Source organism: Lathyrus oleraceus, chromosome 1 (assembly GCF_024323335.1).
Source record: "Lathyrus oleraceus cultivar Zhongwan6 chromosome 1, CAAS_Psat_ZW6_1.0, whole genome shotgun sequence".
NCBI classification, from domain to species: Eukaryota; Viridiplantae; Streptophyta; class Magnoliopsida; order Fabales; family Fabaceae; genus Lathyrus; species Lathyrus oleraceus.
In genome coordinates, this window is record NC_066579.1 from 382,622,977 (window position 1) to 382,650,745 (window position 27,769).

The following is a 27,769-nucleotide window of genomic DNA, read 5'->3' on the forward strand; positions in this document are numbered from 1 at the left end:
GTTATCTCGTGTGGAAGATGGAGAAAATTTCCTACGTTTCACGCGTTTCATGCTGCATGGCTTTAGGGCTTTTGCATGTTGCATGAACAGAAGAGGTGTGGCACTCTGTAGGCCCTTCGATTCCGTGCGCGCCTAATAATCACAACCATCCATCCAATTTTTGTCCTGTAGTGCATTAGTGGAAAGATGACCGATCGAGGCAATGTCTACATGGTTTAATAAGTTGAACATTTTATTATTTGCTGTCATGCCTAATTAATCAGCTGGACCGGGCTTTTCAGCTTTCGCTTCCAGCACCCCCACCCATCAGGCCCACTAACTCACATCATTCATTTTATTTCCATTCCTTTTTTTAAATTTATTTTATTTTTCTGTTTTCATTTTAATTAATAAAAATATTTTCTTTATTCATTAAAATACCCAAAAAATATTTTTCACATTCTTGAAGTCTTATTTAATTTATTTAATTTTTATTTTCATATTTTATTTAATGTTAATATTTTATTTCAATTATTTATTTCAAATGGTTCATTTTGACACACATTTTTTCATTTATTTTATTTTCATGACTTAGAATTATTTTTAACTTCTCATTTTTGGGATGAGGGTTGACCAATGTCTCATGGTCAACCTGACCTTTTATTGGAATTTTATTTCTCATTTTCAATTTATTCTTGATTTATTTCTAACCTAGTCTTGTTGTTTGACTTTTGGTTTGACCATTGTTTTGATTCAATTAATTCAATAACCAATTTTCATTATTTTTGAAATCTCTTTGGGGGATGATGATGTCCTGACCCCACCTAACTTAGTTTAATTTTTCATAATTTTTGTGATTAATTTACTATTTATTTGATAATTTTTAAGTTGACTTGACTTTACAGTTGACTTTTCTATGATTGATGTTTGACTTAGGGATTGCTTAGGGCAATTGAAGAGATCTTTTGATCCTCCCTTGTTCATCTCATAGGCCATGTATTAGAGGCCTCTCATCTTGATTTTATTTGATCCTTGCATCATTTCCCGATTAAATTATTCAGTGATCCTTTGTGTGCATAGTTTCACCTGTCTGATTCATCTGATATTTTTTACACTTGTTTCTTTCATCCATGATTCTATTGTTTGATTGCTTAACATGTTTATACTTCTCATGCATTGTTTAATGCTCTCTTACATCATTCTTTGACTCTTTGATTTGATCATATACTTGATTGCTTATCTGGTTGTTTGATAACTGTGGCCTACTTGTATGGTGTATGAGGCATATATTTTTATTGATTGATTGCCATGGACAACCCCCATTCATAAAAAATGTACCCCTCTCCCATGAAGTGTATAATGTTTATTCTTTTATTCTTTATTCATCTGTTAATACAAGAACTAAAACGAACATCCGATAACCGTTTCAAAACAAGATCAAAATCTCGATCCAACGTCGAGTAATCATTTTCAAAACTTAACAGAACCAACACGTATTCATCCATCCTTTTGTAAGTCGATTGCTTCATGCATCTCCATTTCTCTTGTAAGTCGATTGCTTCAGACATCGCCATCTACCACCTGTAAGTCGATTGCTTCGTGCATCGCCATCTACCCTTTACCCCACTCCTCTCCTTGCTCCATTCGTCGATTCTTGTTCCGTTTAGGTAGCACCCATTAGGTAGAACCCTTTGTATGATAACATAGGTAGTATTCCCTTACCCTTTTATATGATAACATAGGTAGTATTCCCTCTTTATTTTGTATGATAACATAGGTAGAATTCCCTTATCTTTTGTATGATAACATAGGTAGAATTCCCTTATTCTTTGAATGCTAACATTAGGTAGATATTCCCATTTGTAAATCCTAACACTTAAGTCCACATTGCATGACAACTCTATGGCAGAGCTTCCCCATTTTTTAGACCTTCTGTCGTCTCTGATCCTGTGGCATGTGGTCCGTTCTATTGCAAAGAGGTAACTGCCTAAGACTCGATTCAGCGAGCTGCGACACCTGCTGCTAGGACGTGAACACATTGCCCACTCTCCTTTGACACAACTGGTGTCCTCCTTTGTAAGTCTATGTTCAGATGGCAATCCCTATGTAGCCGAACTACGGCAACTCTGATTCTCATGTTCAGATGAGATGCGTAGGCACAAGATGTGATGTCTTGCCGAGTTCCTTTTTTATTGATAACTAACAACTAATCCTTGTTTGGTTTCGCCCTCGTTGCGATTCTTTTCTCTCGCCCTCGTTGCGATCGAGACCTTCCCTTTCTCTTGCCCTAGTTGCAATCGAGACCCTTGTTTCCGTAGTTAGCTGAACTACGTTTTGCTCTGATTCTCATTCCCGATGAGATACGTAGGCATAAGACGCGACGTCCTAGCGAGCACACATCTCCTTCACCCATAGGTAGCCGAGCTACGAAGACTCTGATTCTCATACTCAGATGAGATACGTATGCAGTGGATGCGACATCCGTGCAAGTCATTTTCTTTTGACCTTCTTTTAGTAAATAGTACATTAGATAAACACACACCCTTTAGACAAGAACAACAATAGTGGATCCCGTAGAGTACTACGGATGCGTAGGGGTGCTAATACCTTCCCTTCGCATAATCGACTCCCGAACCCAAGATTTGGTTGCGAGACCTTGTCTTTTCCTTTCCTTTCTCCAGGTTTACTTCGAGCGTTTCCTTTCCCTCCTTTGGGATAAATAATGCACGGTGGCGACTCTTCTGTCATTTCTTTCTTCGCCGGTTATTTTTTCGCATCTATTTTTTTAGGTTGCGATAGTTGGCGACTCTGCTGGGGACCCGGTTTCCCTAAGCGAGTCCCTCCTAGCTTTTGTAGGCTTCTTGTTTGTTGGGTGTTTATTCTTTTGTATAGTTATTTATTTACCTGCTTTACCTTATTGCATTTGTGTACATATCATTGCTTGTATCTGTTGGCTCTGTGGGGGTTCTTTGTTTGTTGGGTTGGGTGTTTTGTGAGAGATAAGCCCACTACCCAAGCTTGAGCATTGAAGTGCCGCAAAAAATACAGAGTCGCCACCGGATTTTATTTATTCCAAAGGAAAGGGAAAATAGCGATAAAACCCCAAATGAGAGAAACGGTCTCGCAACCAAGATTGGATTCAGAAGTCGGTTATGCAAGGGGAAGGTATTAGCACCCCTCACATCCATGGTACTCCATGGGAACCACTTGCTTGTATCAAATGCGTATGGATGTTTACTTATTTGTAAGTTGCTTGCTATCAGGAATGAGACGAGAGATGAGATGGAAGAGAAAATAAGTTTTAAGTTAGTGTGCTCGCAAAGGATTTGGGCCCTTGTGCCTACGTATCCCCATACGTGCAATAGGGAAGTCAGAGCTTCGTAGTTCGGCTCAAAAATGACGTATTTGTTTGGTTGTTTTTACTGAACAGTATTGACGTTCGCGCGCTACTGTTCACTTGCTTGTATACTCTGTCATGGGAGCAGAAAGTATTTGCTTATTTGCGGTAAAGTGGATACGCTTGGTTCGCACTCTAGCAGTTAAACATTACTCGCTCACACATGGAGGCTTAAGCTTCGTTCACGGTAGAACGGAAGTAACACATCCTTATTGAAAGGTTTTGAAAAGAGTGCGATAAGGCAAAAGATGATTTGATTTGTTAGGGATCAATTTTATGCATGGAGACAAGCATTAAACCCTTGGCTAGATACAGTCAACGGTCCAATAACTCGGGAGTTGAGAGGATAAGTTATCCTAACCACTCTTTTTCATCCAAAAAGAGATTTGATTATGAAAGGAGTTTGGCAAGTTTAATCGTTGGAACTTAGAGGGAGACAAGTCTTTAACCCTTGACTAAGTACAGTCAACAATCAAAGTACTTGGGAATCGAGAGGACAATGGAGTCCTAACTATTCTTTTTCTTCCTCATGGCGCCTAGATTTAACTTGTTTGAATCATTAGATGTTTTAGGGAGGAAAGTCAAGTGTCGGGTCCTCAGGCTAGGTACGACTGACAACCCAATTACTTGAATGTTGTGTACAAACACGTACACCCCATTTACATTCCAATTTATTATGAAAATGTTTTGAAAAAGAAACTTGACGTTGAATCAAGTGTTTTGAATTTATTATGAAAGTAGTGAGTGAAGAATGGAGGTAAGATAGAATGGGATTGAGAAGAGAATGGATAAGAGATGTAAACGATGGATCTTGGAGTGAATAGAGAATGCTTGACGTTGGATCAAGCATTTACGTTGCAATGGTGTGATTTTTATTTGGAAAACGACTTGACATTGAATCAAGTACCTTTTGTTTCTTTTGAAATGCTTTGTTTATCGTTTTGTGTTTTATCTTTGATTATCAACATGCATAGTAAACTAGCTAGAAAGCAATAAATCTAAGCTATTACATGAGTAAGGGGAGGGGGGACATTTGACCCATAATGGGGGGATGGATCCACACATTGCGACATAAGAGAATGAAAGAAAAATATATGTTATAAACTACTAAACTATGTACCATGCCTAAGGGCATACAAGTGACATTGTACTTCAAACAATACAAGGTTATTGAATGAAAGTGAAATGGTTAGGAGCATGGCTAGCTAAGAGTGAGCTTGCTTCTCCAAGTCACATGTGGACACAAAACAACAAACGAGTTAGCATGAGATAAAGTCAAATGAATGAGAATGATGTAAGTACATACAATGGTTAGAATCAATTCAAAAAGTAATGGATTAATCAATGAAAAACAATCAAAGATCTATCCTATGATCATGGCAAGTGAAATTGGACATACATTCATCACCTAAATTGAAATGGGATTTTCAATTTAATCAAAACGATCATAAACCAAAGAAATGATTAAATGAACAATTAAAGTGAATATTAAATCTATGAATTAAAATCCACCTAAACATGGGTTAGGATCGAAATCAATTGAATATAACATTCACAATCCAAAATCAAGAATTAAATCTAATGACTATGATCACACAAATTGAATTGAGTGGAAATTAACCTAAGTTCTAATGAAGGAAAAATCGCATGTTAACCATATTAATCGCAACATAAATCCACAAATGAAATAGCCAAAATCTAATGACTAAGATTCTAATTGTGGCAAGGTTAATCAATCACGCATTAATTCTGGAAAATTAAGAAGCTAAACCTAATCTAAAAATTGACTAGAACCTAATTTCTAAATTCTAATCACCTAATTAAACCAAATTAAGAATTAAGCTAAAAAGCGAATTAATCCTAATGTCAAAAATCTAAAAATCAAGAAAGTCACCTAATTCTAATCAAAAACAAGATTTAATCAGCAAGATTAATACAAAAAAATGAAGTTAAAACTAATTAATCAAGGGGTTAATCATATGCTTTCAATATAATTAAGAAAATAAATCATGAACCAATGGGCCTGGTGTGCGATATGGTTGAAGGGGTGTGGTTAACAAAATACATGGGGCATGAGCCCAAGATGCCAGGAATCAACCCGGGTCCATAATTCTACTACCACAGTCCTCACAACCATGTCCAAGAAGCATCAGTCCAACGTATCGCCGTCTTCCTCATTCGATTCAACGCCCTACCTCAAAAACTAACAAATTCGCTTCCACCACTCCATCGAAAAATCATGAACAACGAGTGAATCCATGTATAATTTACATGTCGAATCGAAATCGAAACCAGGGTTGAATCCTCCGTCCTTCCATGCTCAAGAATACGCCAGAGAATTTAGGGAAAACGGCGGTAATGAAGCTATCCTCACTAGAATCTTATTCCCATCCCCGAAATCCGGTCAAAAGCGGATAACTTTCCTCATCCGCGACCGAATGAATCTCATCTTGCCGTTGTAATCAAAGCCCCAAACCGGAATTTTATACGAGTAGCAAAGAAGAATGACGACTTACCGTACACCGCGTTGTCGTTGAAGGTGAATATGACTTCTCTGGATTCGCGTTGTGCTTCGGCTTTTTCGGTACGTTCAACTCAGTTCTACGCTCTTTCCAATCTTCTTCGTCTGTTTCTCGATTATGTTGTGTCGTTTTTGTTGATTCGGGGAGTTGATCCATAGGTGATTCTCATCTCCGTTGTGAACGGTTCTTGAGAGGTTCTCAGTTGGTTCTTTGAAGTGTGGTTAGAATTGAAAAGAATTCACACTTTGAGGGGTTTCAGTTGAAGTTGCGGTTGACGTTTGAAGGAGGGTTCAATCGGTGTTGCAGGTTGAAGGAAGGTTGAGGGTGGTTGGTTACGAGTTGTTGAGGAAGTGGGAGGATGATGAAGGGTTGTCCATGTGATTCTTCTATGGGTTTTGGGAAGGATACAAATGGGAGAATTTTTCAGAAGAGGGAGAGTGAAAAGGGTGAATGATTGGTGAATTGTTGAATTATGGGAAAGATGATGGAGAGCTTGAATTGAAGATGGAGGATGGTTCTTATAGGAGAGTAAGGTTAGAGAGATGGTTGGTTATGACAGTTGGAAGTAGTTAGTGTTTGTTGAATTCTATTAGAGTTTAGGTTGGTTGAAGAGTTGTTGGAGGATGAGGAAAATAGGTTCTGAAGGTGTTTGAAGTTGGATTTCTATCCTGTGGAGCTAGTTATTCTGTTATGAGGCGGTTATGGGAGGTTGTGAAAGTTATGTGATTGAAGGAAGCGAACAAAGGTTAGTTCTTCCATATCAGTATTTTTTTGGAAGAAAATTTGTTGCAAGTCCTTGAAATTGGTAAGAATCAGTTCATAATATTTGTTGTAACCTTGGAAATTTCTGTTTTGACGGTTCCGTTCTCCTTGGTTAATTCTCATTTGGTTATAGGTGTTGTGATTATTTTCTTAGAATTATTTGTTTTGAATTTGTGCAAGTTTTGTAAAGGGGTTCTGCTGCGGTGAAGTCATGGCTTGTGAGTTTTGGATGTAGCAGCTTGTGTAGCGTCTTGAAGCTACAACTCTGTTTTGGTTTGTAGCTTTGGCAGCTTTCAATTCATTTTTCTGTTTCCGTTTTGGCGCTCTTGGTACATAGCAGCTGGTGTGGCTTTGTACTTTGTGGCTTTGTGAAGCTTATTGGTTTGGCTTTGTGTGATGTGCCCTTTGTCAAATTCTGGCTTCAGGAATCATGATTTGCTTTAACTTAGCAGCTTCCATTTTCTTCCTTTTTCTCCTGTTACTGCTCTGTCATGGACTGATTTTGTGAATGCCGATTATAGGCCCAAAATGACCTAATGGAAGCACATGCCACAAAGTGAGTTCGTCCAAGCATATAGATTGTGGAAGCATCATGGAAAGGTCTACCAAACTCCCAGATTTTTCTTTTTCCTTTCGATACAAGCTATGCAACATGTGAATCATGTAGCATGTAATGATGTAATAGTCATCAGGAGATGGATTAGTTTATGTAGAATGATTTTATGTGTGTAAAATGAGAATGTTTCATGGCGTGATTCACTTATGGTCGTGCTTATGTAATGAAGAACAAAGTTTAAGTCTAACTCTCACTTGTCTTACCATGTATGAATGGTTTGTTATGAGATGTATCATAGGATAAATGCATTTGGAAATGGTCATGAATGTAATGTGAAGTTACCATTGTAACTTGGTTGAACATGAAGTGTTATAAAAATGATTAAAATTTGAATGTCTTGGAAAATTTGTGAATGCAACGTGACTAAGTTTGAAAGGAAATTTCGGATTTTTAGAATTGGAAATATAATGGGTTAAGTTGGGATTTGAGATGTAACTTGGAAATGGGATTGTAATTTGGTATTGGCGTATCAAAATTTAATTAGAAAGTGAATGAAATTTTGAACGGTTTGATGAATGTTATTTGTGGAACATTGATGGCCTCATAGAAAGACATTATTTAAAATGTGGAAAAGGATATGGTTAAAAATGGTTTACGGATAACACGAATGGACACTGAACATAGTTTTGATTAAATGGAATTAAGGAGAGTAAATGGTCTTGATGGATTATTAAGTGGTTCATGGATTAAACAAAATGGATTATGGTTTGTGGATATTGGATTATGAGTTTTAATTGGTAAATGGAAAACGGATTCAAATTTGGATATGGACATGGTTTTTAAAAAAATGGATTAGAAAATTGGTTCTAAGGTAATAGAAATTGGTTTTAAGAAATGAAAAAATATGAACAAAATGGATTAACAAATATGAAAATGATTAAGAAAGGTTTTTGATTAGAAGGTTGACTTTGGTCAACTGGTTGACCAAAAAGTCAACCATTTATCAAAAAGTCAATTTAGGCAAAAATGTATGTTTTCTTGTGGAATGAATGTGGATACGACCGAAAAGCCCAATGATCTTAAACCGAACAAAACATGTCAATCCAAGGCTCAAAATTCAATCAATCAAAGCCAACCAAATGATATTCAATCAAGTAACTGTAACACCTTGAATGAATCCTAACCAGTGAATCTGAACCAAGAATCTTAAACAAACAACTGAATCCTTTATAATGAACCAGGTGAATCAGATGCAACCTCCCTGAATTAGGGTTTCCACTATGCTCCCTGGTGAACACCCTTGAACCCGTGATTTTATGTTTTTTTTCGAATGCAAGTGGAATATGTTATGATATAATGAATATGTAGATGAAATGAATGCTTATCAGGATATGCAAATGATTAGGGTTAGTGACCTAGATGAACTTGTGAATGGTAGGGTGAATTTTGGGGTATGACAAGCGTACACATAGGTTTTAGAGTGGATAGTCATGAGGCTTGCGTGGCATGTTGCTACGTTAAGTCGTTTATGAGACCCACATCCAGACGAGGTTTCTTTTGGATATATTTTGTCCTATGGGTGTTCCATAACGACATATGTTCCTTTAGAGATCGTTGACTCTGGTGACCATTTCCCGAGAACTCAGTCGAGGCCTCTCCTCCGAGACGCGTTTATGTTAGCTCTGGTGGGCGCATTCTCCCTGCTCAATCTGAGGACCCCGAGGCTGGGAACTTGCTTTAGGATATCCTGTTGAAGGGAGTCAGTGGAGGTCTTTTATCCCGTAATAATGCCAAACCTTCAGTGGTAAACGTATTATTCTCGACTGAAGGGCTGAAGCTGACGAACTTCCATTCTTAGAACCTACCAGTGAGGGGCAGGATAAATTCAGGAAACCTTAACCTTCATCCAACCCGGTTTTCTGGAGCAGAGTTTTGATCCTGTATTATATTCTTCAGTGGGTTTCTCTTCAGACAGTGCAACCAGACAGATGTTCAAGCAGATGCAGCAATCCTGATTTCCATGTCACTGCATTGCATCACATCGTTTTGCATTCACATCATTCAACACATGTTTATCCGTTTCTAGGGGTTTATATCTTCTTCTTGATTCTAGTCGGGGTTTTCTTCTTACACTTTTTATCTGACGAGAGACTGGAATTAAGGGGTTAGAATACCTTTTGGAATTGATAAACATGTCATTGCATTTGCATATCCATAGCATGTCCTGCATAACAGGTACCGCCGCGGTGTTCTCATTTTGTTTGGTGTTCCACTAGTAGGATAGCTGACTCAGGAATTCACCGGTACGGTACCCGCAGAAACCAACAGAGAGCTATGGAGGGCCTACAAGCAGAACTCGCCGAGATGAGGATCCGCATGAACTAATTCATGGATGTGGTCCAGGGGGTGGCTCAAGAACAGCAAGAGCTCAGACAGATGATGCAAAAGAATCCCTCCACTACTCAACCAGAGACAGTAACTGATCCTCTAGTCGGAGAAGTTAACGGACCCAGTGGACTAGGGCCTATCCCGATCCCACGTGCTAACCCTGATCAACAACCCATTCGTGATGATCAGGAGGATCAGTTCACCTTGATGCAGGAGGATTTTGGCATGGGCCAGGGTGTGGACCCGATGTTTAGAAGATTGGAGGAGAGATTGAAGGCTGTAGAAGGACAGAATACTCTGGGGTCGATGTTGTTGACTTGGGACTGGTCCCAGGTGTGAGGGTGCCACCAAAATTCAAGGTTCCGATATTCGACAAATACAATGGCAGCTCTTGCCCAAAGACTCATGTGCAAGCCTACTTCCGCAAGATGGTTGCATACTCCGATGATGAGAAGATGTTTATGTACTTCTTCCAGGGCAACCTAGCTGGGGCATCCCTGGAATGGTATATGAGGCTGGACAGAGCCCACATTCGTTGTTGGAGGGATTTGGCTGAGGCCTTCGTGAAGCAATATCAGTACAATGCTGATATGGCACCGGACATAACCCAGCTCCAGAATCTGTCTCTCAAAAGCAATGAGTGCTTTAGAGAATACGCTTAACGCTGGAGAGAGACAGCTTCCCATGTTCAGCCTCCGATGTTGGAGAAGGAGATTATCAAACATATTCATGAACACTCTTCCCGGATCCTACTTGGAGCGTCTGGTAGGTTGCAACATTTCTAACTTTGCTGATGTAGTCTCTACCGGTGAGAGGGTGGAGAACTATTTGAAGACATGCAAGATCCAGAATGGAGTTGGATCATCATCAGGGGTAAAGAAGTCGTTCATACGGGGACAGAAGCGAAGAGAGGGGGATGTTAATTCTTTGTCTTCATATCAGAGCAGGGGTATCAAAAGGAACAACTTTCAGACTTATTATCAACAACCGTGTGTTGTAGCTGTGACTATTCCTACTGCAACACCAATACAACAACAACAACCACAATGTCAACCAACTCAGTATCAACAACAGCAACAGGGTAACATACCCGCCTACCAACAGAGGCAAAAGATGATGGACAGGCGTTTCGACACTCTTCCAATGTTGTACGCTCAGTTGCTTCCTAATCTTCAACAATTACAACTCGTGCAGTTACGCACTCTGGCTCCTCCTGTCGACAGGCTTCCGGTGGGTTATGACGCCAACACTAGGTGTAACTTCCATTCTGGGGCACCTGGCATAATATTGAGAACTGCAAAGCTTTTAAGCACGTAGTTCAGGACCTCATAGATTCAAAAGCCATCAACTTCCCCATTTTTTAGACCTTCCGTGTGTCTCCGATCCTGTGGCATGTGGTCCGTTCTATTGCAAAGAGGTAACTGCCTAAGACTCGATTCAGCGAGCTGCGACACCTGCTGCTAGGACGTGAACACATTGCCCACTCTCCTTTGACACAACAGGTGTCCTCCTTTATAAGTCCATGTTCAGATGGCAATCCCTATGTAGCCGAACTACGGTAACTCTGATTCTCATGTTCAGATGAGATACGTAGGCACAAGATGCGATGTCTTGCCGAGTTCCTTTTTGATTGATAACTAACAACTAATCCTTGTTTGCTTTCTCCCTTGTTGCGATTCTTTTCTCTCGCCCTTGTTGCAATCGAGACCTTCCTTTTCTCTTGCCCTAGTTGCAATCGAGACCCTTGTTCTCGTAGTTAGATGAACTACGTTTTGCTCTGATTCTCATTCCCGATGAGATACGTAGGCATAAGACGCGACGTCTTAGCGAGCACACATCTCCTTCACCCATAGGTAGACGAGCTACGAAGACTCTGATTCTCATACTCATATGAGATACGTATGCAGTGGATGCGACATCCGTGCGAGTCATTTTCTTTTGACCTTCTTTTAGTAAATAGTACATTAGATAAACACACACCCTTTAGACAAGAACAACAAGAGTGGATCCCGTAGAGTACTACAGATGCGTAGGGGTGTTAATACCTTCCCTTCGCATAATCGACTCCCGAACCCAAGATTTGGTTGCGAGACCTTGTCTTTTCCTTTCCTTTCTCCAAGTTTACTTCGAGCATTTCCTTTCCCTCTTTTGGGATAAATAACGCACGGTGGCGACTCTTCTGTCATTTCTTTCTTCGCCGATTGTTTTTTTGCATCTATTTTTTTAGGCTGCGAAAGAAGGCTCTGCGCAATCTCCATCTCCTTTGTTTCCCACAGGTATATGAACCAGACTCTTTTTGGCGTGAGTGAAGCTTTCCTCTTGATTGACCAGTCCCGACGTGCGAATGTGATTGTCATTCTTACTTGTTCCAATTTCTACATCCGCAACCCTTTCTCTTTGGGAAATTGCTAGCATTGTCTCTAGCAGTTGATCCATCTTTTCTTGGATAGCAGTGATGTCTGTCCTCATGGTGGCTTGGTTGGCTTCTACTTTCTCCAACGTTATTTTGTAGTTGCTTCGCGTCTCGTATTGGTGTTGATTAGTCAGGGTTACTGAATAGAGGGTGAAAAAGTCGTGTAAGTCTTTTGAGTTTCTTATGGTGAATGATGCATAATGAGAATGCAAATGCTATGCATATTTTATTTTCAGGGAATCGTTCGAGTTTCATTAGTTGTTAGCGATTCGGAGAAGCAAGAAATACCAAAATAGAGTAATAATGAAGCAATTTAAACATCATTCATTCAAGTACATAACATTGGGATCCAAAAGCCCTAATTCAAAATACATTGTCAAAGGACAAAATACAAAACATATGAAAATTATATTGGAGGCTTTCTGGCTTGGAGTTCTTCTAACTCTTTCTTGAATCTCCTCAATAACCCTCTACAAAGCAAGATGAAATTGATTATGGTTGGAGGAGTGCTATCTTCCTTCCACTCTTCAACTGCATCTCTTAATTTCCATGGCATGTCCTTAGTTTCCCAATTACAGAATTCCATCAGCCCATCGAGCTTTTCACGGTACTTATCCCTATCCCCTTGCAAGAAGTCGATGGTCTTCTTAAAGGATTCATAATCTTAGATCACATACTCTCTCTCTTTCAACCATATGGATCTGTCTTGGTGTAATGACTCCAGCTGACTCCTCCAATAGCTGGCAGACTCCTTTGCATCTCTTACTTCTCGACACTTCTCTTCCCATATTCTGGGTGAGACTCTAGAGGCTTTGGTGGCTACATCCTTGAGTCGGCGCTCTTGATCTGCTTCAGCCTTTGCATGACGAACAGAAATGGTGAGCTCTTTTATATGAGCCCTAAGTGTGTCTCTTATCATCTTGTTCTCCTTCGTGGCAAGGTGCCACCAATGCTCATTTTCTTGACATTCTTTCTGGGCTTGCCGCAGTTGACCCTTAAGAGTATCTAGACAAAGGTCAGCTTGTTCTAGTCCCACTTTGATCTTTTTCCTTTTATGCTCCTCTTTGTTAAACTTTTCCATATTTGCCTGAAGTTGTACGTCCTTTCTCTCAAGTTCCCACTTCATTGTGTTTTTCTCATTGGTTACTTGTTGTAGTTTTAACTTCAACTCTTCATTTTCTCTTTATAATTTTGCCATGGTGGCCTTAAGTTCATCCACCTCTTCAACAGGTATATGGGTGAGTTTAGGCTCAGGAAGAGGTACAGGTATCCGAGTGACGAATGGAATTTTGATCACCTCCGCCCTTTCCTTTACCCAATGAAAATATGGTTCTTTTGTAATCCCATTAGCTCTCCCCAAATCAACTCTTCCTTTTCAATTAACATTTTTCCAAGCCTCTATGATCCTTTGGAATAGGCTAGGATTCTCAAGCCCTAAGTCAAGCAACAAGAAGGCTTCCAAAGAGCTCGCATCTGGAGGACCTTCCATTGGGTACCCAAGTTGCTGTCTTAGTGATAAAACCAGGTTAGAATTGACACGTCCTTGAGTTCCAATGAGTGGTAGATTAGGAAAGTCTCCACATCTGAATATGATATCCATGCCAATATATTCCTTGGAATACCAAGAAAGATCTTCGGATCGGAGTGACCCCAACTTCTGAGGCCAATTAGCGTCTTTCTGTTCTACGAAAACACCGATCTTTGGAAGATGTTCTAGGAACCACTGGTATAATAGACGAGCACAACAAGCAATCATTCCCTTCTTTTTGGTGTACCTATGGCTCATGTAATAGTAAACATCAACTAATAAGGTAGGCACTGGATTTTTAGTGAGGAAGACGCCCATAGAAGCCATGTCTACAAAACCATCCATATTTGGGAATAGGATGATGCCATAGATAGCCAAAGCAATAACAGAGTAACAAGTGTCCCAACTTTCCGCTTTCAATAGGGTATGAGCTCTTTCCAAGAGAAAACTTAGTGAAAACCCTTTGGTATTCCCTTTGACTTCTAGGTTAGCCTCAACTTCCCTCTCGTCCATGTGAAGCGTTCTAGCAATGACTTCGGGTGGAAAAGATTCATCCACCCCTTCAAACAATGGCTTGTTCTTCATACAAATCCTAACAAGACGCTCGAATTCTTCCAGCATTGGTGCTAGCTGAAAATCTTGGAACGTGAAACATCTTAAGGGTAGGTCATATAATTTGACCAAAGTGATTAAGGATGTATGGTCCATTATTTGGTTGAGGATGTTAAGCAGATTGCCATAGTTTTTTTCCCAAAATTGATTATGTATACTGGGTGCATTTGAGAGACCAAGTCACGCAAGCTTCTTAGATCGGGATCCTTAAACTTGAAAGAATAAATGTTTCTCTTGCTTGATTCCATGCTTCTTGAATTCCTGCAACTTATGATGCTCAGATTCCTTGGAAATAAAATAATATGAATGTTATGTTATGAATAATGTTTTTATGCATGCTACACGTAAGTTAACATACAGGTCGTAAGAGTGGGTATCCTTGATTACTAAACAACCCTTTTGGAAGGCACTAAAGTTAGTAGGTTCCCAAAGTCATAAATCACTATTTAGGAAGGTTATTGTCATGACAAAGGATCATCCGACAATAACGTCCCTAAAAGAGTCTTGTCTGGGTGAGGTCTTCGTATCGTCCCAAAGAGGAAAACTCCTAGTGGGTCTATACTACGCAACTCTCGAGTCCAAGGTTCTAACAAGGTTCTCAGAATCATAAATCAAGGTTGGAAATATTACTGTAAGGTAATAATACGTCCAAGGGATCTCATCTGATTGAGGATTTCATATTAACCTAACAAGTCTGAAACTTTTTAGGTAAACACTACATAACCGTCAGATATAGTGGGTTAAAAGGTCCTTAGAGTCATTGATCCAACTTGAGAATACTATTGTCGTGACGAAGACTCGTCGGGTAACAATATCTCAAGAGAATCTCCTCTAGGCGGGGTCTTTGTATCGTCCCAACAAGGAAGACTCCTTGTGGGCACCCACTACACAACCACCAACTTAAACTTATGGTTTTTTATCAGACTCGGGTAGAGATCCTATCTCACAAAGCACCACTAACTAGAGAGCCCCAAATAAGACATAGTTAATAAAACAAAATACAATAATTATGACAGAATAATAACAGAATAAAGATAACAAACAAACAATGTTAACACTCAATACATTAACTGAACTAAGTTAGGCTTCACTCTCTCTTGCTTGGAGCTAGTCCCCAGCAGAGTCGCCATCTGTCGCATCTAGAAAAACACAATTCCTCGCGATGGTCGCGGAAAAAGTTTTAGTTCGAACAGAGTAGCCACCTAACTTTATTTATTCCAATGAAGGAATAGGAAAATATCGATAAAACCTTTCAAAGACAGAATAGAATAATGGTCGTCGCAACCATATTCGAGTTCGGAAGTCGATTATGCAAGGGGAAGGTATTAGTACCCCTCACGTCCTTTGTACTCAACGGGAACCTTTTAGTTTAATTTGTGATTTGAATGTTAGTTAAAGGTTGTTTGTTTCCTTTGAGTGGATAAAGGATAAATAGAGATGGATGGAAACCTCAGAAAAGGGGAATATGGAGGTTTTTTATTAGTGTGTTCGCCAAGATATCGCAATCTCGTGCCTACGTATCCTTATGGTGCAATAAGGAAATCAGAGCATTCGTAATTCGGGGAACTACAGTTGGTTGGTGTCTTTTAGTGAACAACTGTTTAGATCACGCTCTAAAGGCTAAACGTTGGCTTGTTTTACTCTCGGCGAAGACTTTAGCACTAGTTTGTTATGCACATTATAAGGGATTAAACAACGTTCTTTCTGAAAAGAGTTTTAATCACACAGGGTGACAAGTTAGGTTAATATGTTGAATGTTTTGTTTGATTGGTTTCGATCGCACGGGGGCGATGATAGATAAATTTGATGTGTTGAGATATTTTGTTGGATGGCGAATACTCGAATAGTCGAGTAAGACAACTCGTATCCTAATAGACGAGGAGAGGAATCGAAGGCTCTAGACCATCTCCCTTTTCATCCTTAATTGTAAAAGGAGTTTGATAATAGTTAAAGTATTTTAAATGGGTGACGAATACTCGAATAGTCGAGTAAGACAACTCGTATCCTAATAATCGAGAAAGGGAATAGAAGACTCTAGACTGCTTTCTTTTTCATCTGAGTGATTATGAATATAGGTTTATGTATGGTTGACGTATTTCAGATAAACGACAAGTACTCGAATGGCTGAGTAAGACAACTCATATCCAAGTATTTGAGGATAGGAATCGAAGGCTCAAGACCATCTCCCTTTTTGCGTAGTTTATGAAGATGATTTGATTAAGTTGTAATTTTGTGGAAAAATGAAAATTGTTTGACTGACCCAGTAAGAAAACCCGTATTCAAACAGTTGAGGAGAGAAGTTGAAGGCTCAAAGTCATCACCCTTTTCATTTCTTTATTATGAAAGATAGTTTGATCATAATTATGTTTAAGCGGATAAAAAAATGATAACATTTATTTGACTAACCGAGTAAGAGAACTCGTTTTCAAATAATCGAGGAGAGGAGTTGAAACTCAAAACCATCTCCCTTTTCATTTTGTTGTTATGAAAAGTAATTTGATTTAATTATGGTTAAGCGGATAAAAAATGACAATTATTTGACTAATCGAGTAAGAGAATTCATATTCAAATAATCGAGGAGAGGAGTTAAAAACTTAAAACCATCTCCCTTTTTATTCCGTTGTTATGAAAAGTAGTTTGATTTAATTATGGTTAAGCGGATAAAAAAATGACAATTATTTGACTAACCGAGTAAGAGAACTCGTATTCAAATAATTGAGAAGAGGAGTTGAAAACTCGAAACCATCTCCCTTTTCATTTCCAAATAAAATGGTGTTTAATCGTAATTAGATGATTTAATTAATTTGACTAGAAATACTTGACATTGGATCAAGATTTGAAATGGTATTGGTAAATGGATTGTGTTGTTGCTTAGTGAATCAATCATCTACTCGATTAATCAAAATCGAATAGGTCCCATAATAAGAAAGCCCAAAAGTAAGCTATGTGAGGTTGATGGCGATGCTAGAAGCAATCGACTTACAAGAGCATTTGGGAAATGGGTTCGACATTGAATTGAGAAGTATGATTTTAATGATTTATCATTATAATTAAGGCGGTTAAGTGACGAAGGTAATTATGTAAATATGACTTAGAACATGATTCATATGAACCTAGAAGTTGCTCAAGTGAGTTTAATCAAACATATAAAAAATGAAAACTCAAACAAATTTACGAACTAAATCAATGATTGATTTTAGGTTTACCAATAAAGTATTAAATCCATTATTATTTTTAAGTTTACAAATAAAGTGTTAAAATAACTATTGAGTAAATAAAATAACAAAAAAAATTAAGTTTATAGTAATAATAGTTTATATATATTTCACCCAAAAATAAGGAAAAATAAAATGGGTAAAAAAAATAGTAATAACGAAATGGGCTTAACATAGAGAAAAGCCCAAGTTGGGCGCAACTACAAGACAACAAGGGGTTCAAATAGCCAGAAGTGATTCTAGCATAATTCGGAGGCCCAAAACCACAAGGGGAACCAACTGAGCCCAGTCAACCTGGTTGACCTCACACGGATACTCCCAACCGTCAGATCCATAGATCTGACTTGGTCAAACAAAACAAATGGATCTAATGAGGGAGCATGATAATAGATCATGGGACGTCCATACTGAAATGCCTGGTTGACCAACAGGCAAACGCAGACGAGGCCTTTCACAGGAGTGACACTTGGCGCTCATGCGCCGGGCCAGGCGTGGGTATTTAACCCTGGCTTTGAGAAAACGAGCTCAGAGCTCCTTTTGCTCTGCAAGCGAAGACGCCTCCCTCCGGCCAAATTCCATCGGAGAAGACGGTGGTTGCCGGCCATCGGTGACGACGCCACCTTCTTCTCCGGCAAACCCACCTCCAAACTCCAAATAAACAACAATAACCCTCTCTCTTTCTGGCCAATGAACCCAAATCCAAACTCGCTTCTCGCTTAAACCCTCTCAAACACCCATATCGAACCTTGATAAGACGGAAAACAATAAACCTCAACAAGAATGAGCCCCCAACGCAAACCAACTTAAACTAAATTCTCCCCAACAAACAAAACGTCACTAGAACAATCTGAAAAATACAATCAAACACAAACCCTAAATTTGAAATTAAATCTCCAATAACAGCAATTTGATACAATTAAAGTGGGTTTTCCAGTCAGTGCAACAAGGCGATCATGATGGTGTAATAATTTTAAGCGAAAAAAAGGAAAGAAGTATACTTGATCGGAGCTGGTTCGTCGCCGATGTACTCTCCGATGCGATTTAGATGAGTCTCCTATTTAACTTCAATTCCTCTCCTTCTTCACCCTTTTTTTGCTTTTTTGAATGTTGTTGGTTGTCTTGTTTAAGGTCTGAGCTCTCCTAGTTCAGAGTTTTAGCGTGAAACTCTAACTTAGGTTTTGAGAATAATGAGCTTTATGTAAATGGTTCTTGATGAATTTTGGCAGAATAACAATATGTATCTCCCCCCATTTCTTCTGGCACAATAGCTTTATTTATAGGGCAAGGATTAAGGATAAGTATGTAAAAACTCTTTTGAATGATGAGCTGGTAATTTAGGATAACTGTTAGGGGATCTTGGTACATCCTAGATTTCGTGGGATCCAAATGGTGAGTCTCTCGCCTTGAGTGGTGCTACCACTTTGCAACAAAATGAAACCATCGTACTCCCTGTGCCCCCCTGTATAAATTACCTTTCAAATTATTAAATCCATGTTCAAGTTTTTTTAGTTGTTTTCAGTTTAAGATGCAGATAACTTGCTCCTTTGTTTGATTATTGTTAATTTGAAATGTTTTGTTGAAGAAGTCAGATTATCTAATGCTTTGGATTTGATCCCTTTTCCTTTAATAGGTCACGAGGTATGGAATGTACAAATGGGACCATGGCTTGACGCGGGGAGCTTTGAAAAGAAAAGAGTTTTAGGTTAAGTGTAAACGAAAAAAAACTGAGTATTTTAGGGGTGGATCTTTGTTGTAGTGTACTATAACACCACATGTGCACCGAAATGGTATCTTAATTAAGTATATAAAAAACAACAGAATACCCTTTGTCATATAATTCGATAATACTTAAAAATTCAACGGTTGCGAAAGCACCCTAGATTGAAATCGTGGAGGAATTTTCTGTTAGACGATAGTACCGATCTAGAAGGGGGGGTTGAATAGATCAGTTTTGAAATTAAGCGCTTTTTAAAAAATATTTCAACGGTTGCGAAAGCACCCAAGATTAAAATCGTCTAAACGATCCCGTTAATGGAAAGATCGGATATACGTGAACCGAATGGAATTACTTAAGATAGAGGAAGTCAACCCCTATCTAACACAATCAGTTAACTACTATGATCCTTGATATCGCTACCTCTAATGATGCTCAATACAATAAGAGATCAAGGAAAATATTACTAATTTTGTGCGAAATTAAATTTGTCGAACACTTGGTGTGCACTTCACACCAAGTATCAATTTCACTTAAGTTGAATGTGCATAATTTTACTCAAACAATTTATCAAACAGTTGATATGCACACCTGTAACACGGTGGGAGAACTGACTTTAGTTAAATGTTGCGGATAGCAAGAGTCGCCACCGACTTTTATTTTATCCAAAAGGAAAGGACATAAAAGAACAGGAAAGACCTTAAAAAGATTTTGAGTTCGGGGGGTAGGTTATACAAAGGGAAGGTATTAGCACCCTTTATATCCATGGTTATCCATGGGCTCTTAGTTACTTAGCTCACTTTGTTTGTTTGCAAGAGTGTGGTGTGTGTTTAGAAAAATTTCTTTAAGTACTTTGTAATGACCCCCGTATGGGTGTATACAAAGCCTAGTTTAGAAATTGTGAGGTGTAAAAGTAATTTTGAAAAGTGTGAGCAAGTAACTATGAGATACCTACCCTAGATTAAGTCTTTCGTGTTCTCGTATATTCTTTCAATGGTAAGACTGTCCCTATTATTAAGGAATAGGTAGTCATTACCTTGGATGTGTTAAGGGACGGGCGTAGGATCATCGTATGGTCAATGAAGGCAACATAAGGGGTGTCTTTAGCAACTCGTAGGGACTATCATCATATTTACCGAAGGGACAAGATCATTATATCGTAGGCAACCTCGTAGGGACTTGATCTTTTAAGTTTATAGGGACTTGATGATTTTTCTGTTTGAAGGGACTTGATGATTTTTCTGTTTGAAGGGACTTTGTTTAAGACACCCCTATTTTCGAGGGACTTGACCATTTAAAGAAGGCAACCAAGAGGAATACCCTAGGAAGTACAGATGGCGATCAAAGATCGACTTACGTGTGTGAGTGTTATTTTTCAGATATTTGTCTTGAATTTAATTTTCTAAGTTCAATTATTTACAGTTAGTTTTTTGCACTCCCTAAATTACTAACCACGCAATAAATATTTACAAAAATAAAAGCAAGAAAAATAAATTCCTAAACTATTATATGGCTATGGGACAGATACATAATAATCAGGCGAGAAAGAATAAATTACAACCTATACATTTGTTCCTAATATTATAAATAAAACAAAATTAAAATAAGGAAAATAATGAAGCAAAAATAGAAGAGATAAAAGCAAATAATAATAAAGTAATAAATAAACAATGGTAATAAAGCAATAATAAAATAACAATAATAATAAAGTGATAATAAAAAGGTTAGAATTTTAAAAGAAATTATTTTAAGTTAAACAAGTTAGATTTTTTAGAAGTTATTAGAAAAATATGAGTTTAAAATAAATTAGTAATAATAAAAGAATTTAAAATACATTAATGTACAAATTATAAAATAAAAGAGTTATATGAAAAATATTAAGTTAGTTATTTACAAAATAAATAAAGTTTATAGAAAATATCAAATTGTTAGATTAATAGGTTTATTATTATTATTCAATTATAAAAATGGTCAATTAGATTTTATTTACAAAACATATAAGGATTTATTATTATAAGTAAGTAATAAAAAAAAGTTATTAAAATAGTTAGTATTTATTATTTATTTACAAAAAAATATAAAGGTTATAGAAAAATATTAAATAATTAATTTAGTAGGTTTTCACGCCCTACATTACTAAACTACGCAGTTAATATAGGATCAATGGCAGGAATTTAAATGGCAGAAAAATAAATGGCAGAAAAATAAAATGGCAGAAAATAAATGGCAGAAAATAAAATCCTAACTATTACAACACTTTGGTGCAGTTACATAATAAAGATGGCGAAAAGTAAAACTGAAAATATTACAAGTTAAAACTTAAAATATTACAAGGGCGAAGCAGTTACAGTGTATGAATAACATAAATATGAGCGAAAATAGGAAATAATAATAAGGTTTGTTAAGGTTTAAGAAAAGGTTTATGGTTTAGAGGAAACAACACGGTTAAAGTTTTAGGTTTGAAATTTAGAGTTTGTGGCGAAATTGTCAGGGTTTAGGAAAAATCAGGGTAGTTAGTTATGAAAAAAATGTGCAGATCTAAATATATGTATATAAAAAAAATATGAATTAAAAAAAAAACAACGGCGTTGCTAGCGCAAAATTGCGATCATCGCAACTGGATCGGATAACACAAATGTCACGCCTCATACACGTATATGTGAAAACGGCGTATTGACACGATCCGATCCGAAAACATAATCAAATTATAACATAAAATAGAAATATATATATATTTAACCAAACCGCATGTATCTGGAATACATAACACAGTCACACATATGAACATGTATTTGAAACACAGTAACAAATATATCAACAAAATAGATAAAGTATATATCATATATAAACTATTACCAAACTGTGTGTACGATAGTATAGATCAGCCACTCTCAGTTTCTCTTTTTTGTTCTGTCTTTCTGACCTCCCTCTATCAGTCATGCTAGTAAATATATATAGGAACAAATTAGGTTAATGATAATGGGCCTAAGTTTATTTTGAAACCCAATATTAAATTAAAAACTGAATAAAGTTAAATAATTAAAATAATTAAAATTAAAATAAAAACTAATTAACATATTTATTTATTCTAGACCCAATATAAAAATAAATAGACTCAAAAAAAATAAAAGTCGGGCACCAAAATGCTCGAAAAAATAAAATGAACACGTCAAAATAATCAGCGCGAAATAAATGACTCGGAAAAATACAGCGTTTGGTCGAATTTTGAAATAAAAATTATGACCGTTTAAACTGCTCAGACTGATCAACATATGACCAAAAATAGTCGTAAAAATATTTTTAGCATGTCAAATTAAACCACGTGAACCGCAGATTAATGTTACCGACATTTGCAAACTTAAACTTGACATTTTTTCGTTGACTAATTTTAGGCACAGTTAAAAGGTTAATTTGACCAGTCTGTTTGTAAATTCCGAGAAATTATTCAGGCTAATATTAAGACAGAAAAAAATGTTATGCTATGAAGATGATGCAAATGAATGTGAAACAAAAAATTGGTTAGAGTTAAAAATAGAGGGCAAATTTTGGGGTGCAACAACTGCCCCTGTTCAATTTTCTGAAACCTGAGGAGTTAGATTGGCCTGTGTGCCATTCGTGACTTGGAAGGTTGAAGGGGATTGAACACAAAAGCCCAAAAATTTGCACTCGCCGGTGCGTAAAGTAACACTGATGACTGGTTGTATATGCCACTTGGAAGAACTGGAGATGGGCTTATAGATGCCATCCATAATATCAGGAGGTGATAATATCTTGATGTTGATACTGGATATCAGTACTAGGTCTTCGTATAGGCCATCTCTGAATCGTATCTAAGAACATACTTTTAATTTAAGTGTCAGAACCAAATCTTCGTGGCGATTTCTTTCTGAATTAAGTATCAGCACTAGACCTTCGTATAGATCGTCTCTGAACTGTTTTGAATTATTGAATAAACCAGTAGAAATAAATCTTCGTGATGATTATCTCTTCTGGAAATATCCTGGATTAGGGAATAGATCTTCGTATAGACCGTTTGCCTAATATCCAAGAACAAAAGAGTGTCAGGATGAAATCTCCTGAAAATATCCTGGACTAGGGAATAGATCTTCGTATAGACCGTTTGCCTACTATCCGAGGACAAAAGAGTATCAGGATTAACTCTCCTGAAGACATCCTGGACTAGGGAATAGATCTTCGTATAGATCGTTTGCCTACTATCCAAGGACACCTTGAGTAATGATTAAGTATCAGCACTAGATCTTCGTATAGATCGTTTCTGACCTGTTGTAAATTGTTGATAGTATTTTATCTGTATATAACCATCCTGCAAGGAAAAGGTTAGTTTATGCAATATGTATGCATGCATGGCATGGTGCATCTAAGTAAATGTATTATGCACTTATGGATATGCCATGGTATGATGTAAATGATGTATGTATGAATCATGCGGCCTGAAGCGTCCGGATATCTTTGTATAACAACTGCTGGCTAGGGAAAATAAATCCCGATTCGTTGCTGAAGAATATGAGGAACTCATTCCCGTCTTGTTTGATAGTATAGTATTTGTCACTTCCCGTATTCGTTCGTCGTACTTCTATTGAAGGAATAAGTTCCTGAGTATCCCGACTGAGGATAAAAGAGATGGACATAAATTCAAGGGGAGACGTAATTCGGAGTATCTATAAAGATAGATTTGCTCTACTGGGGATTTGTAGTGGGGATGAACCGGCGAAGCTTCGTTGAACTACTACCCTCGTTCGTCCTTAGTAAATACTATTACTGCATTTTATGCATTTCTGGTAGACATCAATCGTATTCAAAAGCATACATACATTCAAACACAACCAATGGACGTTTTCGCTTATGTAAATAGAGTAAAAGTAAATCTGGATTCAAAGATGAAATTTTATTTATATCACAAAGTGACCTATACATAGGCAAGTTTGTACAAGGAGACAGATATCCTAGTAAGAGGAATTCGTCGTAAATTTTTTATAAAACAAAGAAAACTGCTATGTGAAAAATGATCCTATTGAGTTTCAATTCTACTATTGCCATTATCTTCAAATATCTCATCTTCTGCTGTTGAGACAGAAACGATTGGATTGATCTTTATCTGTTTGAACTTGATTTAGGTAGCACCATCAGTTGAAGTTACATGAGTGATCCAAACGAGACATAGTCATACGCTTTAATCCCTAACTTTTGCCTGGATTGCCCTTTCAGGTTTTCAATCCACCGGGATACCCTTTTTTGCCCAAGCCGCCTTTTCAGGTTTTCGACTTGCCGGGTGTACATTTTTTTTATATATATCCCTAATTTTTGCCCGAACCCTTTTGGTTTGCCGGGATGCCCTTATTTTTGCCTAGGCCAGTCAACCTAGCGGGTCTCTTTTTATGCGTAGTATTTTTTAACTATGTCTGCGTTTACAGGCTGTGGAAAGTCTTCACCATCCATAGTAGTAAGCATCATGGCACCTCCTGAGAATACTCTTTTGACCACAAATGGTCCTTCATATGTAGGAGTCCACTTGCCCCTAGGATCACCCTGTGGTAGTATGATACGCTTGATTACCAAGTCACCAACCTGATATACCTTTCGCTTAACCTTCTTATTGAAAGCTTTGATCATCCGTTTCTGGTACATCTGACCATGACAAACAGCTGCCAACCTCTTCTCATCAATCAAATTTATCTGGTCGAGTCGAGTCTGAATCCATTCATCCTCGTCTAAACCTGCCTCTTTCATGATTCTTAGAGAGGGAATCTGAACTTCCACTGGTAACACGACTTCCATTCCGTAGACCAAAGAGAAAGGAGTTGCCCCTGTCAAAGTGCGCACTGAAATGCGATAACCATGAAGAGCAAAGGGTAACATCTCATGCCAGTCTTTGTATGTTACTGTCATCTTTTGTATGATCTTCTTAATATTCTTATTAGCAGCCTCCACGGCGCCATTCATCTTTGGCCGGTACGGAGAAGAGTTATGGTGTTTTATTTTGAACTGCGTGCAGAGTTCAGCAATCATCTTGTTGTTCTTCCGGAGAGAGCAGGTTTCTCAGATGTATATTTGATAAGATCCATCTTAGAAATCAATAAAGTGGTATGATTCAACATATACTGTTTTAGTCGGCGAGCAGCCTAAGCCAAAGCATAGCAAGCTTTCTCGAGCTGGGAGTATCTTGTTTTACAGTCGGTACCTTTTGCTAAGGTAGTATATTGCATGCTCTTTTCGACCAGACTCGTCATGTTGCCCCAACACACACCCTATTGAATTTTCTAACACGGTCAAATACATGATTAGAGGTCTTCCTTCAACTGGTGGCATCAGATTTATAGGTTCTTGGAGATACTTCTTAATTTTGTCAAAAGCTTCTTGACATTCATCATTCCATATCATCTCTTGATTTTTCCAGCGAAAACCTCTACATAGTCACGTAACATCCGACTCAATCTTTCTTTGACACTGTTTTCCAAGCCTGCTCCTATTTTGACTTCTTTCTTATCTACTTCAGTACCCAGATTTACAACCTCAATTGATTCCTCATGCGGCTGTGTAACTTTCTCTTCTTGTTGTAATAACCTAGCTAGCTCTACAGGTACTTCACAATCTTCATCCTTTCCATCTTCAGCTTGATAGATCGGATTCTCGAAATTATAATTGGCAATAGTAGAACTGTTATCAACAGGATCCAGAGTGGATGAGGATCTGCATTTTAGTGATGTGGGTGTGTGTAAGAACACATAGCTGATGAAAATAAAATAAAAGAAAAACAAAGAGCCCAATATTTACGAAAACGAAACGTCCATTGATTTTTATTGAATGAAGTATGCAGATGAAATGACATCCCGAAACAAGCATACCATTGTGCCCCGGGTAAGGCACAAGGCTTAAAAGTTTAATTACAAACTTAAAAATAACAACACAGTAATAATATTTACTCCTGACTAAAGGAGATAGGAATAACGTCTTCAGTCTTCCAATTGTTGAGCCCATCACCCACAGTAGGAAAATCCCAGTTATCCAGATTGTAGTCTTCATTATAGTCACCCACAACATTGATTTGATCTTTCATGTTCCCTTGATTGGTGATACGAACAGCACGAGCACGACGAACAGCCTTCTGGGACTCTGCAGTGAAACCCAAACCAAACTTGTCAGACTTGTAAGGAATGTCGGGAAGCTGACCCCAAATTGTACAACCACCTTCTTCAACCACAACTCTAGCATCTTTGAGGGAAGCCATTGTAGGAGGTACTCTGGTAACCACAAGAACTCTTTTAACCACAGGAGGAGCTTCAGTAGCGGGAACGACCCAAGGAACTACTTCAAATGTCTGGCAAGGAGTCTCAACATATTCACCTTCCACTTCAACATACTTAAATGTATTCACATGACTGACCATAGATTCTTCCTCTCCATAAACAGTTACGATCTTTCCCTTCACTGGATATCTCAACTTCTGATGTAGAGTGGAGGTCACAGCACCTGCCCCGTGGATCCAGGGGCGCCCAAACAAACAAGAGTACGCAGGACGAATATCCATTACATAGAAGGTAGAATCGAAGACTTGAGAGCCTACTTTGATCGGGAGATCTATTTCTCCATGCACCACTCTTCTTGAACCATCAAAGGCTCTCACCACTATATTACTTGATCTTAACACAGCATCTTCAGGACTGAGCTTGTTCAGAACCTCTTTGGGAAGTACATTCAATGAAGAGCCATTGTCTATCAACACATGAGACAAGGTAGTGCCCCTACATTCAATGGAGATATGTAAAGCTCTGTTATGGTTTCTTTTGGCAGGAGTCAAGTCAGCATCAGAAAAACCTAACCCATTATCATAAGTCAGATGTGCAACACAATTTTCAAATTGATCCACAGAAATTTCATTTGGTACATGAGCAGTCCTTAAGAATTTGATCAAGGCTTTAACATGAGCCTCAGAACACAGCAACAAAGACAACATGGAAATTTTGGAGGAAGTATGCCCCAACTGGTCAACAATATCATAATCACTCTTACGAATGATCTTCAGCACTTCTTCCATCTGTTTAGAGAGATTTTCAGCAGTCGGTGCTTAAGCTTGCACAGGTTCAACCACAGGACCTTTGCCTCGAGCATCAGTACTTGGCTCAGAAGTGGAGGTAGTAGTTGGAGGAACTGTATTTTTTGAGGTAGCTGGAGGAGAGAAAATTCTTCCACTTCTGGTGATCTTACTAGATCCAGCAATATTATTAACATCAAGGTTATCATCAGTAACAGGTGTATCAGTCAAAGGTTCCTGCTTAACACCATGGATATAAACATCAGAACCGTAATTCCAGGGTATAGCTTTATCAGAAGTATGAGGAATAGGGCCAGGAGTGGTAATAATCATGGGAGGCACTCTAACTTCAGCAACAGTCTTCACCAGGCCTTCAGCAGTAATTTTGATAGGACCCTTGGAAGTGATCTTGACAGTCTGTTCAAGAGCCATTTCTGCTGAAATAAACAGCGAGAAGATAAGATACCTGTTCATAAGAAACCTGTGATGCAATAATATGGTATGTAGATGCTTATGCAATGTTTTCAAGGATCGTAGGATTTAAATTTGTTTAAACCACCAAAAAGTAAACTTTTATTAGTAATAAACTTGTTTGCCCCTTGGGCTTACAATAAAAATGAAATGAATACAGAA

At 38.0% G+C, this 27,769-nt stretch overlaps 1 protein-coding gene and 1 long non-coding RNA gene across 2 annotated transcripts; one reads left to right on the plus strand and one right to left on the minus strand.

Moving 5' to 3' along the window:
• Positions 1 to 5,420: 5,420 nt before the first annotated feature.
• Positions 5,421 to 7,463, plus strand: LOC127138387 (uncharacterized). The gene is made up of 2 exons (XR_007808758.1): positions 5,421 to 5,960; positions 6,057 to 7,463. It is a non-coding gene; the product is annotated as an uncharacterized LOC127138387 (long non-coding RNA).
• A 5,929-nt stretch (positions 7,464 to 13,392) lies between these two features.
• Positions 13,393 to 14,166, minus strand: LOC127108501 (uncharacterized). Its single transcript, XM_051045980.1, has one exon. It carries the CDS (start codon positions 14,164 to 14,166, stop codon positions 13,393 to 13,395), a length of 774 nt encoding a protein of 257 aa, XP_050901937.1.
• Positions 14,167 to 27,769: the final 13,603 nt, after the last annotated feature.